Raw genomic sequence first — 15,936 nt, 5'->3', positions numbered from 1 at the left:
AATTAACATAAATAAATAAAATGAACAGAAACAGGTTTGTTTATTTTTTTAAAAACTACAGTAGTGTGACAGTTTAAAAGTGTGACAAACGAAGTACTCCCACAAAGTTGCACTTCATGAAAAACCTTGTGAGGAGGACTACGGCTCAGCTGGGGACGAGTGGGTGTGAGTTGCTCGTGTGTATAAAAACACAGGCTAATTTGACAATCCCTCCCATAAAAAAAGACGTGTGAGGGCCTTTGCAAACTTTGTGTGAAATCGTTTTGACAGACTCCTTGCCTGGCCAGTGGAAACCTGCCAGTTTTAGCTCATTCAATTGGCTGCAGTCGCTGCCATGACTACGCAAGGACGCACTTTTCCGTGTAGTGCACCAGAGGCGGATGTGCAAATACGTGTTGGTAATTATATTTACAGTAAAACCGCGCTCAAATATGATATTCAACATGTCGTCTGATGTTTTCCTTGGAAGCTTATTACGTGATAATTTGCATGCTTTTTGTCTCGTACCAATAGACAATATTTTAACAGCTGTAGCCAGGTGGACCAACACCCAACGTAAAACCGAAAAACCTCGATATTATCGAGATGCTTTTTATTGCGTGTACTGAGGTTGTTTATTTGGTGATTGTTGGCGACATCCAGTGAAAACATTGTTTACATAACATTTTTCACCACTCTTCCCGTGATGTTAGCGAGAGATTTCTGTTATACTAAGCGAATATAATTCTTAATGGACCGGCAATCGGATTGCAGTTCATATAGTATTGCACCTACCATTTGAATGATGTAGACAGACGTGTAACGTTTTTGAAGACTTACTGTAAGTGAAATTCTAGGTTTTGCTATACACAAAGCCTAAATGAAAAGACAAAAGTCATAAAACCTGATGCAGTTCTTCTGTTGTTACAGATAAATTACTTTTTGTTAGTGTTGCGCAACATTTCATTTAGTTAGCTGCAGTATGATGGCCCGTTCAGGACTGTAGGGTACAGTATGTGTCTTGTGTAGTTAAGGTAAGCTTCTTCACCTGTTGGCCGTGATAATGCTGCCATTTCATTTTCAGCTCTTTCAAACCCACACCTGAGTGATCTGGGGAATGCAACCAGCAGTGATAACAATTCCGACCGCCTCCTGTGCCACAGAGGCCAGTGATCTACAGAGGTAAGAGGTAAAAATCTGAGGACACGCCATATAGACTTTGTTATAAATTGGGTGTTAAAAGGGGAGTTTGCAATTGAATGCAATAGCAACAGCCAAAGCTTCCGGTGATTAAATGGATTAATGGTTTTAGCAGGTTGATCTTTGCTGCCTGCTGTCCGGCATTGCTCTTCAAGGCGATTTCAATTTTGGTTTTGATTTTACTGTTGTTTTATTTTTGTAGGCTTGTTTCATCATGCATCCCAACATAATTAATCCAGATCTGTACAGTTTTGAGAAAAAAGAGTAAAAGTAAAACAAATAAGAATCAGTAACAAAACTGGTCACGAAGAGCTGGGAGTTGGACAATTTGTGTATATATAAAGGCAAACGTTGATGTATACTGTATATATTTTGAAGGGTAGAGTATTATGTTAGGGAGAACTTATGTTTTTTAAAAGTCATCCTTGATAAGGTTAAAATTGTCTTGAGTCGTGCATCATACAGTACAGTATATGGACTTCTCACTGTCAGCAACAATACATAATCTGCACTGAAAAACTACAGAGAGTATTTAAACACTGGAGTGTGTTAAAATCACACTAAAATCTTTGACAATTATTTGGTGCACAATTTCTCTGTTGCCCTATAAAACAAAAACTACAGATACATGTGAAATTTCCAGGGCAGAGAGCAGAGGATGCAGTCCCGAAAAGCACAGCCAGGACAGCTCGTCGTCGTCGAGGAGCATCCGAGAGGTTCTGAGGAAAGATGAAGCCCCCTGGAAAGAGGCCGGTCTTACTCCGGCAGAGAAGCTCGACAGTGCGCGCACAGCCTGCGAGCAACTAATTAAAAGCCACGAGGTAGACGTCACGACACCTGCTGGCTAACCACACCTCTACGAACATTTAAACCTACAGTAAGGTCACTCAGGCTCACCTCTCCCACACCTGAGGTGATATTTTCACTGGGTTTTACACTGGAGCACAAACCAATCGCTCTCCCTGTGTACTATTTTACAGTTAAACATGCTCTCTTCCTGTGTTGATGTAGGTGTCACGGGCCATGACTGAGCTCATCAGATGTGTGGCACTGTCCAGGCTGGTCTACGGAGATGGGCACTGGCGTCTTGCAGAGGCTTTCGCCAATGTGGCTTATGGGTATTTAAAGCTTCGAGGTACTGAAGTCGTACCTGAAATTACACTCTGTTCTACATTATCAGCCTGATACCAGAATGAACAGAGCAGAAGGTCTCATTTGCAGATTATATTCCGATGAAGTTACTGCCATGTTTTTTCTGAAGTTTTATTTAAAACAGGTCCAAATTATTATTCCTAGTTCTACATGGGCCCAACCACTTAAAGTCCAGGCACCTGTTTAGTTGAAATAACAGACAATAATTGGAACTGGCATTAACCATCCTTTTAGCACAGGATTAATTTCCAATTTTCTTATCCTGTCCGACACTACAAATTTGTAAAACATTTGAAAGAGTCTGATGAATCAATTCAATTGCGTTTGTGTTTATTTAAATACTGTAGGACTTCCTGCACAAGCACAACAGCATGCTGAGACTGCCAGAGACATTCTGCTGGCTGGGACACTGTTACCAGAACTTGTGGAGAAGAAAGACATACTTCCTACCTTAATGACCACCTACTACACCCTTGGGGTGGCGCACCTCATGCAGAAAAAATATCCTTTGCGCACTGTATCTGTTCCTCCTCAACAGTGTGTAAAGACCTATTAAGGAAAATGCACAGAGTTTATTTCATTAAAGTAAAATGAAAGACCAAAATGGACAACATGGAATCTTCTTCTAGTTTGTGGAGGAGTATGGGAGAGAGCAGGGATATGAGGGTAAGTGAGGTGGACTGGGGAAAACAGGAAGTAATCTGTGGGCAGGGGAAAGTGAAAGGGTGGGGAAAGAGAAAAAAGGGGGAGACCTGGGGGACGATTTCTGGGGGGAGATTTTGGAGGACAGCAATGAATAGAGAAGTCAGAACAAGACGAGCTCTAGGGAAGTGTGTGAACTCAGTTTGAGGAAGAATTATACTATTCAATCAAAATGATATCGTGCCTTTCAAGAAACTAAAAAGAAACGTCTGGGAGTTATGAGTGTAAATATTTGGATGTGATGACAACAGGATCAGAGGAGAAATCAGAAGCAAATCAGGAGACCAATGAAGGTTTTTTTGTTTTTAATAGCTGTAGAAATCCGAATTCTTATATACAGGAGCTCCATGAATCATGTAATGATTACCTTTCCACAGTATTATTTAGCCCAAAATCCAGAGTAGCATGCGTGTTGGATGTCCAGAAGTCGGGGAGTGTACTGGTACTGTACATGCATAGACGTATTGGCTTTATCCTTGACTGCGTCACTCTGAATGAAGCTCACCAGAACCTGCAGAAAGCTGAGAAGATCTCTGAGGGACACCAGGGCCTGTGTAGATCAGAATACCGAGCCCAGAATGTCTCCCGGGAAGACCTGGAACGGGCCCTGGGCAGGTAACTTGTTTCTCTGTGTCCTGAGGCACCAGTGAGTTGGACTTTTTTTGCCTTTGGTAGAACAATGGGGTTATGCAGTGTGAATAATCCACAGTTTAGAGTCTATATTTAGAGCATTTCTATTTTTGTTGAGGGTATTGTAAGGCAAAACAGTCAAAACAAAGCATCTGTCCTAACAAACGTTTACAGAGGTACAGTGCCTTGCGAAAGTATTCGGCCCCCTTGAACTTTTCAACCTTTTGCCACATTTCAGGCTTCAAACATAAAGATATAAATTTTTTATTTTATGTGAAGAATCACCAACAAGTGGGACACAATTGTGAAGTGGAACGAAATCTATTGGATTTTTGAAACTTTTTTAACTAATAAAAAAATGAAAAGTGGGGCGTGCAAAATTATTCGGCCCCCTTGCGTTAATACTTTGTAGAGCCACCTTTTGCTGCGATTACAGCTGCAAGTCGCTTGGGGTATGTCTCTATCAGTTTTGCACATCGAGAGACTGAAATTCTTGCCCATTCTTCCTTGCAAAACAGCTCGAGCTCAGTGAGGTTGGATGGAGAGCGTTTGTGAACAGCAGTTTTCAGCTCTTTCCACAGATTCTCGATTGGATTCAGGTCTGGACTTTGACTTGGCCATTCAAACCCCTGGATACGTTTATTTGTGAACCATTCCTTTGTAGATTTTGCTGTATGTTTGGGATCATTGTCTTGTTGGAAGATAAATCTCCGTCCCAGTTTCAGGTCTTTTGCAGACTCCAACAGGTTTTCATCCAGAATGGTCCTGTATTTGGCTGCATCCATCTTCCCCTCAATTTTAACCATCTTCCCTGTCCCTGCTGAAGAAAAGCAGGCCCAAACCATGATGCTGCCACCACCATGTTTGACAGTGGGGATGGTGTGTTGAGGGTGATGAGCTGTGTTGCTTTTACGCCAAACATATCGTTTTGCATTGTGGCCAAAAAGTTCGATTTTGGTTTCATCTGACCAGAGCACCTTCTTCCACATGTTTGGGGTGTCTCCCAGGTGGCTTGTGGCAAACTTTAGACGAGACTTTTTATGGATATCTTTGAGAAATGGCTTTCTTCTTGCCACTCTTCCATAAAGGCCAGATTTGTGCAGTGTAAGACTGATTGTTGTCCTATGGACAGACTCTCCCACCTCAGCTGTAGTTCTCTGCAGTTCATCCAGAGTGATCATGGGCCTCTTGGCTGCATCTCTGATCAGTCTTCTCCTTGTCTGAGCTGAAAGTTTAGAGGGACGGCCAGGTCTTGGTAGATTTGCAGTGGTCTGATACTCCTTCCATTTCAAGATGATCGCTTGCACAGTGCTCCTTGGGATGTTTGAAGCTTGGGAAATCTTTTTGTATCCAAATCCGGCTTTAAACTTCTCCACAACAGTATTATGGACCTGCCTGGTGTGTTCCTTGGTCTTCATGATGCTCTCTGCGCTTTCAACAGAACCTTGAGACTATCACAGAGCAGGTGCATTTATACAGAGACTTGATTACACACAGGTGGATTCTATTTATCACCATCAGTCATTTAGGACAACATTGGATCATTCAGAGATCCTCGCTGAACTTCTGGAGTGAGTTTGCTGCACTGAAAGTAAAGGGGCCGAATAATTTTGCACGCCCCACTTTTCATTTTTTTATTAGTTAAAAAAGTTTCAAAAATCCAATAGATTTCGTTCCACTTCACAATTGTGTCCCACTTGTTGGTGATTCTTCACATAAAATAAAAAAATTATATCTTTATGTTTGAAGCCTGAAATGTGGCAAAAGGTTGAAAAGTTCAAGGGGGCCGAATACTTTCGCAAGGCACTGTATAATCTGCAAACACATCACAATAAAGATTGTGTAATGGGGGTGTAAGCATGTGTAGTAGGGTCATAAAGCCAGTCATTTTTCTCACTGAATTTATCCACTTGCCTGATGTCTTCACATCTTTGAGGCTTCCAGTACTCAGTTTACTACCAGCTGGTTCACAGGTTATTTTCAAGAAAACATAAATTCCTCTTAATTAAATCATACAAGAAATGTATGTACAGAATTATAAAGGTATACTTTAACTTTTATTTTAGGTACTATCATTGTTTGATCCCTTGTTTCAGGGTAGTAGTGTGAGTAAATGTTAACATAGAACATCAACACGCCTGTCGCTGTTGTTCTGTTATTAGTTATCTTTCAGACATTGCCAATTGTGTTATAAATTCTGACTTGAAAACATTTTGAATTGTATTTTAAAAATATTTTGAAGTAAATGACCTGTGGTTCAGGGACTTATAAGTTATTCACAGAGGAAATGTCAGTATGTTTGCAATATTAATAATTACATTTAGCTGCTAATTGAGTTGGCTGATAATTTTATCCATACTATACTGATACTCTAGAAGAATGGCCTCCTGTTCTCCTTTCCCTCTCTGTGGAAGAACCAGCGTTGAGGAAATGTCAAATCCAAACCACGGTCTCTGTGTCGGACTCCTGTGGCTCTTTCCCTGCAGGGTGGCCTTGCAGCAGAAAAGACCTGTGTCTGCTGTGCTGCACTTTGAAAAAGCAGCTTCCTGTGTGAGCTCCACACGAGGACAGGACAGTCCAGAGCTGGTCGGCATCTACCAGGAGATGGCAAAAGCAGAGCAGATGAGAGCCAGGCATGAGGAGGCCATCAAACACCTGCTGCAGGTGCACTCCTGGGCATCTCTTTGAGAAGGGAGAGCTGTGTGGAAGTCGCATATCTGGTCCTGTTCCTAAATCTGCTTAGAAAAGAGAGAAGTTCAGGAATAATTTTGTAGCCTTCAATTTGAAATAACCAGCTGAATTCACTGGACATAAAAAGGCCTAATTTAACTTTTTATCAGATAGATCTGGGCCTTTTTAAATCTGATGTTATCTATTGTGGTATTGCTATACTTGAACAATGCTAAAAACACAATCATAACTTTTTTTAGACACAAAACAACACAATAAAACAATTTGCACAAACTCACAGAGCTAAATAACTGTACTTGAATTAGCAGAAAGTCCTTATCAGCTTTCAGGTCCTTAATGGTGTCTTCTTTCTCTTTACTTAGAATAACAGTCTTCATTTTAAGTTCTGCCCTTAGATTTCAGCCATGACTATGTATTGTTATGATCTGTGATGCATATTGTAACGCAACGGGGTTCAGGTGGGCGCCCTTGCCTGCTGCCTACACAGGTCGGCCCCGCACCGTCGGGGACACAAACCCGGGCCTCCGGCGTCACTCAACAGGGACCCAGCTTGTTGAGCTAAAGAGAGATCTCTCCCCAGCCCAGTGGCTGTGGTCCTGCTATTACAGGGAAGGGCGGTGATGTCACCGCTCTGGTAAGCCGGCTCTTACACAGTACCTGTTGGCCGTATGCGTTACAATATTATGCATTGTGCCTTTAACGTCTTTTGCACAAGTGGAGATAATGGGAAATTGATGTTTTATTATCTCCATAGTGTTTATGAAGGAATTATGACATTGTTTTTTTAGGCTCATTCAAGTACTAATACTTTGTTGCTAATCAGACAGAACCTTGCACTTGTGCTGGAGAGCTGAAGGACATGAAGGTTATTTGTGCTGTAAAGCCACCTGTTGTCTTTGACACACTGTGTCTAACAGAAGCTGAGACCAAGTTCTTTTTCATTGTTTTCATTGTTTCTGAACACAGCAAAGCTATGCATTTCACCTTTCTAGACTTTAATCGGTATCTGGTAAGGAGGCCAGCTGAGGCCAGCTGTTTGTGATTTTCATTGATCTGACCAGACAAGAGAATAAGAGAACAAAGAGGGCATACTGTCCACAAGCCTGCCAGCCTGCTGCAGAGTAAGGGTGTAAAACTCTCACGTATTGCCACCTCATATTATGCATTACTGAGATGTCCTGTGAACAGCTCCCTCCAGGTTCCCTGTAAAAGGAGCCACGGTGTCCATTCATTAGATAGTAATAATTTAGGAAAAATAGATAGAGAGGGGACCACTCAGCCCACCGAGCTGTTTCACTGATAGTAGGTAATTGATCCACAAACCTTGTTTAGCCACTTCTTGTAGGAAAACAGTGTTCTGGCTAGGGTGTTGAAGAAACTAAAATGTATTCCGGTCTCTCAGGGCTCTGTGAACACAAGCTTCCTTGTTTCAGTTCTTCTATGATACTTCCACTTCTGACTCCACATCTGTTGTAATGCAGAGTCAGACACAATCCCAAGGATTGGATGAGTGCCTTTTTCAAATCTAAGTTCTGAGTACTTTCACTGAAAGTGCGTACCATGTTGTAGTCTCAGCTAAAAGCTGTTTGAACTTCTCAGCAAACCTTATATGCATTATGAAGATAAAGGCTATGTGATGAAGGTGTAGTGTTTTCTTGCTTACCCGTGTGTCTTAATTCCTTCAGGCTCACTCCATAGCTATAGCCCAGCTCAACGAGAGTGTGGAGACAGCCCAGGCAGCCTTGTTACTTGCTCAAGGCTATGCTTCAGCAGGAAGTTTATGCAGTAGCGGTAAGCATGCAGGATTCTGAAAGTCTGCTTACTCCTAGTCTTCATAAAATATCAAATGAGGAAAAAAGTGTTACAAAGGGAAAAAGGAATTTAAGGGTTAAAGCTAAAGCTAATGTATAATCAGAGTTTATCCTCTCACAGAGCCTGATAATAATATTCGGGCTGGGCTCTTTTCACTGTGTGGTTTATTTTCATGGTTCGAAAATACTATCAAGAGCAAATGTTGTTTAATAATACCCAACAGTTTGGACTGAAGATGTACCCTGCACAACCAGCAACACTTTCATTAAACATTATGATGTAAGTAAAGGTGTCGGTACAGACTGGCAGCCATATAGTCCTGATGTTGTTGGACTTTTGTGTTAGCTGATTGTGACTGGTTCCCCAATGAGTTCTTTGAGGACAACATGATTTGGATGGCTATAGTAAGCCATGATATTGAGTTTATCTGTTACTTCCACTCGTTGTTTCCCTGGTGTTATTGTATAATTCATAATATTTGTTTATTTTTTGTTCAGTTGGCCTATATAGTCTGCACAACCCATAAACATTTGTCATTTTGGGAAAAAAAGATCAAACTGCAAAATGTACCACAATTCAGATTGAAAGCAAGTGATTTAAATAAAAAAATGATGTCTTTGATTGAATGCACATGAGGTTGTACAAAACAACATTTAACTGAGTGTTGAAAATAGAACAGTGTCTTTGTTTTTCAGCTTCCTTTGTCTGTTGAAATTTGTCTGATGATTGAAGTGGTCAGATATTGGTTGAATCCACACTTAGTTTTTTGGTCCAACAGAGTTATTGGGAGGCTCAGATATCTCTGTCCTAAGAGACCGATCTTTTCTTATAGAGCTGACAGAACAGTATTTCAAGGAAAGCATAAATATGTTTCGCAGTGTACTGGGAGAAGAAAACCCTCTGACGTTCCCCGCAGTGGATAACTACACAAGCTGGCTGATTCAAACAGGAAGACAGCAGGTATTTAGGGGCTGTTCTCATGTGCTCTAATTAAATATTTCATCAAAGCAATGTTGGAAATATTTTAAATTAAGAAGAATCCTCGTTGTTGCATGAGATCAACATACAGCATGTTCTTATCAGACCTCAGAAGCTCAGCTAGCCTGGGCCTGGTCACTACCCATGAGATCTCCAAGGGAAACAGCTTGCTTTTGTAAGTAATGATGATGGAGCTGGAATTGGCACTCTTCCTTCTGGACCAGAAGTTCCAAACTAATGGCACAGTTTGTTGACAGGGGACACTGTACGGTCTGAGGTTCTGTCTTCCCAGTGAGATGTTAAACTCAGGTCTTGATCATGTGGTTATTAAAGATTCTATGACACTGATTGAAAGAATAACATCATAGCATTAGCATCACCCAGCATCCTGGCTAAATTCCACTCTAGGCTCACACAATCTGCAGTGTAGTGTGGCTGTTGGTGCCATGTGTCAGAGCACGTCAGGTCTGTGCTGCACATCTGTGGTAGATGAATTGAGCCCCTTCAGATGTGCAAAGCACTCCGGGATTCTTTGGGATGAGAAGCACTGTATACATGCAGTTAAGTAATTAATTGCAGTAGCACTTAATGATGTGAAAATCGGGAACATATTTTGGTGATTGTTAAACCTCTAAAATACTAAAATGTATTATTGTATGTCATATTATATCACTGTAACATATTTTTACTCTATTTAATATATAATTGTTTCCATATAAAATGCATTAATGAAACAGTGTGAATAAAATAGCTGTTCATCAAGACAGAATCCAGCACAGTTTTCAGTCATTTTAGCTTGATAAGTATCCCCATGTATTTCTAACATTTCCTATTTCCAAGTTTTAATTTGAAGTGGATTGACCTGGGCCCATGCTTTTCACTGATTTAAATATCTAATTAGCCTGATGACAACAGATCGGTTTCTCCTAAACTAATGAGAGAGTCTCTTCATTTACCCTGTCCTCTCAGTCTCCCAGTCACAGTGCTAATCTCCAATGTCTTTTTGTGACGGCTTCCCAAGACAGTGAAGGGGAAAGTTGGGCACTTTTGTGACATTTTATTAGTTTCTGTTGGGAGCTCTGGCATGGAGTGCCGCTTGATCACTCTGGTTTTCCTGCATTCACAGCAGGCGCTCGAACTTCTCCGCAGTACGCTGCAGCGCAGAGTGGAGGCTTTTGGCAACTACAGTGATTCAGTGGCTGACACTTTGAGCCTAATGAGCAGTATTACTCTTGCCGGGGGAGAGATGAAGAAGGCCTACAAGCTGCTCAAGAAGGTGTTTGCACTTTTGCCTTTCCCTGGAAACCTGCAGTAGTTTTGGAAGGATACATAGTGCAGCTCCCTCTATTTGACAACAGAGGGAATGCAGTTCTCCCTTATCCCAGTATGTGTGCTGAACAGAGAAGGGCAGGGTCTTCTTTTTGGTGGTCACTGTACTTTATTTCTCATTGGTTACTCAGAGTAGTTCTTTTTTTAAGTGAAGGTCAAAATTGCAAATGCAACACACCAGCCATTCAACATGCCACAGATTTCCTTAAGGGTGAACTACCCTAGTTTATCAGTATTGTTACAATGAGTCCGTTCATTTACTAGAAGGGCAGTAAGGCATCAGAATTTGTCTTTCCTGTTGTTTTCAGATGCAATAAACATAGAAAAAAACAGTGAACAAAATGTGTTGTTATTATTGCAGTGCCTAGAGATTCAGACAGTCCTGTATGGAAGCCAGCACAAGAAGAGCAGACAGACCCAGCAGCTACTGGACATGTTAAACAAGTGAGTACAGAGACTGGATACCAGTAATTATAAGTAAGCCAAAATAATGGGGGACTGCTATTTTAACAGATTCAGTTTTTCTTCCTTTATGTGAAGTACCAGTTTGGAAAAACTATTTTGTTTTTTTGGTGATCTCTCATCCATCCAAATGCTTCTAAATGCTTTATCTAATTCAGGCTTCCGGCCTATCCCACCAAGCAATGACACAAGGATAAAACATATACAGGACCCCAGCCCAACACAGGGCTGACACAAACACAGACACGCACACACTCACACCAGGGGGAGTTTACCAGAAGCCAATTAACCTACCAGTGTGTGTAGACAGTGGGAGGAAAATAGAGGACCGAGAAGAAATCCATGCAAACTTAAGAGAGAACATACAAACTCTACCCAGATAGCACCGCAGGTCTGGAGCTGAGCCTAGGGCCCCAGTACTACAAGGCAGCACTGCTAACCACTGTGCTACCATGCCCCCCAAGATCGCTCATACAGTATCTTTAAAAAAATCTGTTTCAGCTTTCTCAGAGCAGCACAGAACTGTCCAGGCCGACCAGAGCGTTATGCTAAGCAGCTCTTTTTGTCTTCTAGCTACTCTGTAGTAGTTGGATTTTCTGCTGGTTGGACAGTAGTTAAATCTCTAATGTTTTATGGAAAAGTGCTTCCAAGAAAGATTCCTCACTTCCAGCATGAAGCCCATTGATTGCCCTCACTTCCTCGCATGTCAGTTATTCTCACAGTATTGATGTTACTAAACTAACTTGTCTCAAAAGGAGCAGTGTGCTCAGAGCCTTAATAAACCAGTAAATGTGGTTGAGCAGCTTAAAAGTAGCAACTGACAGTGATTTGTGCAACTTTAAACCTCATTATGGGCAAGTTTCTGAACAAGAAGAAATTTGGGGGAACTTTGACGTGGGTAGTTTCCAGTCTGAACCGTGGTCCTGAAAGCATCTGAATTTTACATTAAATATAGTTTCACACAACAAGAAAACAAATGTGATCTTTCTGTTTCCTTTTCTTTCAAGGTCTCCTGCTGTATGCAAAAATAGTCTGCAGCCACAATAACCACGATCCCACAAGGTCATAAGAGAGAAGTACACATGGGAGAGGAGGCAGACTAATTCAGACTTAGGCCCATTCTACTGTATGCCAAGTGAGATGGTCAGTGTGAGGCTGAGATATGTCATTCATTGTTTTCCTGCTTTACTTTCCAAACATGGCTGGATGCTGTGAATTCCAGATGCATCAGACACTGTGAAGTTGTGTGGTAAACACAACTTCACAACACTGTGAAGTTGTGTGGTAAAGCTGTATCATTCTATTACAAGTAATGCCCTTTGAGTTAATTGCTTTCAAACACAGACCAAGAATCCAAATGTTCAAAGTGTAAAATTTACATCCTGACCTGAAACCATCATGATAAAAAGGTGCAGAAAAAATATCACTACGAGTGGCTCTAACATTAAAACTTTGTATATTTCAATGCTTTAAATAAACCATGAAACCCATCCCTGTTTCTTCATGACAGTTCACCTTTACTGTACTGTATATACAGTACATTGTCATGTCTTTTAGTTGCAGATGTTGAAAGGTATGATCAATGAAAACCTATCTGTTGAATTGCATGAAGAGTTTCTGATTATAATTGTGTTTAGAAATTTGTTTGACAGTACTACAGTATGTTCTGAAGCAGGCAGAATTTTGCTAAAAAAACAAGAATTTATTTAGAAATATCTGGAATATGATATGAGCACAAAGAGGAAAATTCTTATATGTGCTCACATTGGTTTACAAAAAGGCACAGACCATTTTATACGTATTACCATCCAAACTTTACCACCGTAAACCTTAATGAAATACAGATTTATGCAAACGTTTGGGCACCCCTGGCCAACTTACATGTTTTGTTGATTTCCTAAGTGAAAAGAAGTTAACACAACCTCTGCAGTGAACAAACTTAAACTTGACATATTTCTGCAAATATTAATGTACAGTTACTATTTATTTGCTAAATTTAACAGATTGAAAAAAATAAAACACAATAATGTGGCATGTGCAAACGTTTGGTCCACTAGTGTTATTTCTTTTGTAAGGTCTCAGAACTTAATTGACTGGTTAGGCCTTAATCTAAGTCAGGTGATGACAATTCCAGAGCTTCATAGATTCTCTGACTCTTCGAACCCCTCAGGGTGTTGTGCTTAAACTCAACAACCATGGGCTCCATGAAGCCCAGATGCTGCCCGAGGAGCAGAAAATAAAGATAATTGACTCTTGCAAAGCAAGGGAAGGCTATTAAAAGATATCTAAACGCTTCCTGCTTGCAATTTCCACTGTCATAAATGTTATTGAGAAATGGAAGTTAAGGGGAACTGTTTAGGTCAAGACAAGATCTGGAAAACCAAGAAAATCTCAGATAGAACTGCTCGTAGACTGGTCAGGAGTGCAAAGCAAAACCCCCATGTCACTGCAAAGGACCTGCAGGAAGGTTTAGCTGGCACAGGAGTAGTGGTGCACCGGTCCACTGTTCAGTGTTGCTTGCACAAACATGATCTGCATGGAAGAGTCATCAGAAGGAAACCTTACCTGCGATCTCATCACGAAAGTCAACGTCTGAAGTATGCAACACAACACTTAGATAAGCCAGAGGCGTTTTTGAACCAAGTGCTGGTGGTCTGATGAAGTAGAAATTTAACTCTATGGCCACAATCACCAATGGCACGTTTGGAGAAAAAAAGGAGAAACATTTGAAGAAAAGAACACCTTGCCAGCTGTTAAGCATGGGGGTGGATCTATTATGCTTTGGGGCTGTGTGGCAGCCAGTGGCACAGGAAAAAATGTGTGGGTAGAGGAAAGAATGGATTCTACTAAGTATCAATAAATTCTGGAAGCTAAGGTCCCACAGTCAGTGAAGAAACTAAAGCTGAAAAGAGGTTAGATATTACAACAGGACAATGATCCAAAATATGCCTCAAAATCAAACATGAACTACAGTACTTCAAGAAACGAAAGAGGCCTTCACAGTCCCCAGACTTGAATATTATTGAAAATCTCAAACATGCAGTGCATGCAAGACGACCTAAGAACTAGAAGCATTCTGCAAGGAATAGTGAGAAAAACAAATAGTTAGCTGGCTACAAGAAACGTTTGGAGGGTTTGATTTCTGCCAAAGGGGGTGTTATTAAGTACTGACTGATAGGGTGCTCAAACTTTTGTACATGCCACATTTACTGTTTAAGTTTTTTTCAATCTGTTAAATTCAGCAAATAAATTGTAACTGTGCATTAAAATGTGCAGAAATATGTCAAGTTTAAGTTTGTTACCTGCCGAGGTTGTGTTAACTTCTTTTCACTTAGAAAATCAATAAAACATGTAATTTGGCCAGGGTTGCCCAAACTTTTGCATACAACTGTATATGCAGTTTGCAAAGTCTGATTTCTCACAGCAAAGTGCAGCAGGTGTTGTGGAAAAGTGTATGATTTCTATACAGTAAAGTCAACTGCCCTAGTCCTGAAGAATTTACCAAATAGGACATGTTAGATGGATGAAAATTGTGTCCCCCTCATTTTGCAGTATTACACTGGCTGATATTAATTTCATTAAAAATAAAAGATAACAAACAATTTGCACCTCACATTTTGAATCCTCTTGGTGATGCCAAAAGTTTTTTTTTATCCAAAAGATATTTTTCTCATGGTTTTCATAAAGTACTTGCTGCAGATTTTAAAAAGAGTCAGAAAGTCAGCTAAAGTTTATATCAGGTTTTAGAAAAAGGTTTTAGAAAAAGCATTGCTTTGAAACAAAAAGCTCGGTAACTTGGCCCTTGAAGAGCTCAGTCTTCAGGTACAGAAGAAACTTTTGACCAAAAATGCCAGTCTAATATTTTACGCTCCATGGGATTCTTGCTAGAGGGGCTTAATCAGCCACATTGCATTACAATTGAACAAAATGTTCTGAGAAGTATTTCCTTCCCATTAGCCAGTCATTACTGTACTGTTGATTACTGTAGCTGTGTGGTGAAGGGTGAATCCAAGGTTTACTTTCTGTATATTTCTGTACAGAAATATACAGAAAGTAAACATACAGAAAGTACAGAAAGTAAAAATACAGAAAGTAAACTTTTCCAGAAACTAGTGCTGTAAGATGAAGTGAGCAGGAGCATCTATAATACTGTTTGTGAACACTATGTGTAATCGCTAAGCTGCAGAGACTGGAGAAAACACCTGTGGCAGACTGCCGGTTCTTTGTTTTTACTGCACTTGGAATGCCAAGAGTTAATCTCTGCCTAATTCTGTAACAATGGAAACAGCCAGTCGGCATCATGGAATAGGCAAATATAAAAGCCGATGAATAGGCTGATAGGACTTCCTGTGATGACTTTATAGAGTAGCCTCATAGTCATGAAGGGAAGTAAATACTGTCAGACAGTACTGCTGCAGAGCCCCAGCTCACATCCTGCGCTGGAGGTCTGCATTTAAACAGCTCTGGAGTAATGGTAAGTAGTCAGGTTGATCTTTTTTTAATTTCACTTCTGCTGCTTATAAACACAGCTTGAAAGCTTTGGGAGATGCCAGTAATTAACATAGAGACTTGCCTAGCTGAAAGAATCCAGAGGAGGAAGGGGTGCTCATTTTCCTTTTGTCCACAGAATACAAGACAAAATATGACCTTCCAAATCCTTCTATTAAAATTTAAAGAAACATGCAGAAAAACCAATGAAATTGCTTTCTTTTGTTTGGTTTAGTGAAGTTTAGCTGAAGTGCTGAGTTTGACAGGATTTGCTGCAGATTATCAGTCCTTGCTCTGATGCGCTGGAGAGTCTGGTGCCTGTAGATTAGTCCTTTCTAGTCCCTCCAATGTTTGGGGAGTAAAAATGTATTCCTTGTTTTTTTAAAATTAAAAAAACAGGAGACAGTAACCTTTTATATTGTTTAACTAACAACATGCGGGAAACTGGGAGCCCAATAAGTCAAATGAATAGTAACATTACACAGTAGTCAAGCACAAGCGATACTTAAAAAA

At 40.5% G+C, this 15,936-nt stretch overlaps 2 protein-coding genes across 6 annotated transcripts in view; both read left to right on the top strand.

The window, feature by feature from the left end:
• Positions 1-84: 84 nt before the first annotated feature.
• On the top strand, positions 85-14,548 carry LOC148672794 (tetratricopeptide repeat protein 23-like). 5 transcript variants are annotated; one of them, XM_088628737.1, is made up of 12 exons: positions 85-165; positions 1,064-1,161; positions 1,823-2,000; positions 2,191-2,314; positions 2,679-2,832; positions 3,523-3,648; positions 6,150-6,327; positions 8,040-8,145; positions 8,999-9,126; positions 10,271-10,420; positions 10,835-10,917; positions 11,943-14,548. In XM_088628737.1, the coding sequence occupies exons 2-12, from the start codon at positions 1,097-1,099 to the stop codon at positions 11,980-11,982; spliced, it is 1,332 nt and encodes a 443-aa protein (XP_088484863.1). In that variant the 5' UTR covers positions 85-165; positions 1,064-1,096; the 3' UTR covers positions 11,983-14,548. The 5 variants fall into 5 exon arrangements, with proteins under 5 accessions (XP_088484863.1, XP_088484866.1, XP_088484865.1 ...); XM_088628736.1 differs by lacking the exon at positions 85-165 and adding an exon at positions 281-398; XM_088628738.1 differs by lacking the exon at positions 85-165 and adding an exon at positions 429-820.
• A 706-nt stretch (positions 14,549-15,254) lies between these two features.
• Positions 15,255-15,936, top strand: part of LOC148672793 (FYN-binding protein 1-like) — a 52,865-nt gene continuing 52,183 nt past the window's right edge. The window contains exon 1 of the mRNA XM_088628730.1: positions 15,255-15,409. Coding sequence (XP_088484856.1) covers positions 15,407-15,409 — 3 coding nt within the window. The 5' untranslated portion in view covers positions 15,255-15,406. The remainder of the gene's footprint in view (positions 15,410-15,936) is intronic.

This window comes from Lepisosteus platostomus, chromosome 4 (genome assembly GCF_059453375.1).
Source record: "Lepisosteus platostomus isolate fLepPlt1 chromosome 4, fLepPlt1.hap1, whole genome shotgun sequence".
Lineage (NCBI taxonomy): Eukaryota > Metazoa > Chordata > Actinopteri > Semionotiformes > Lepisosteidae > Lepisosteus > Lepisosteus platostomus.
The sequence above is the reverse complement of the archived record's forward strand: the minus strand, read 5'-3'. Positions and strand labels throughout refer to the sequence as shown.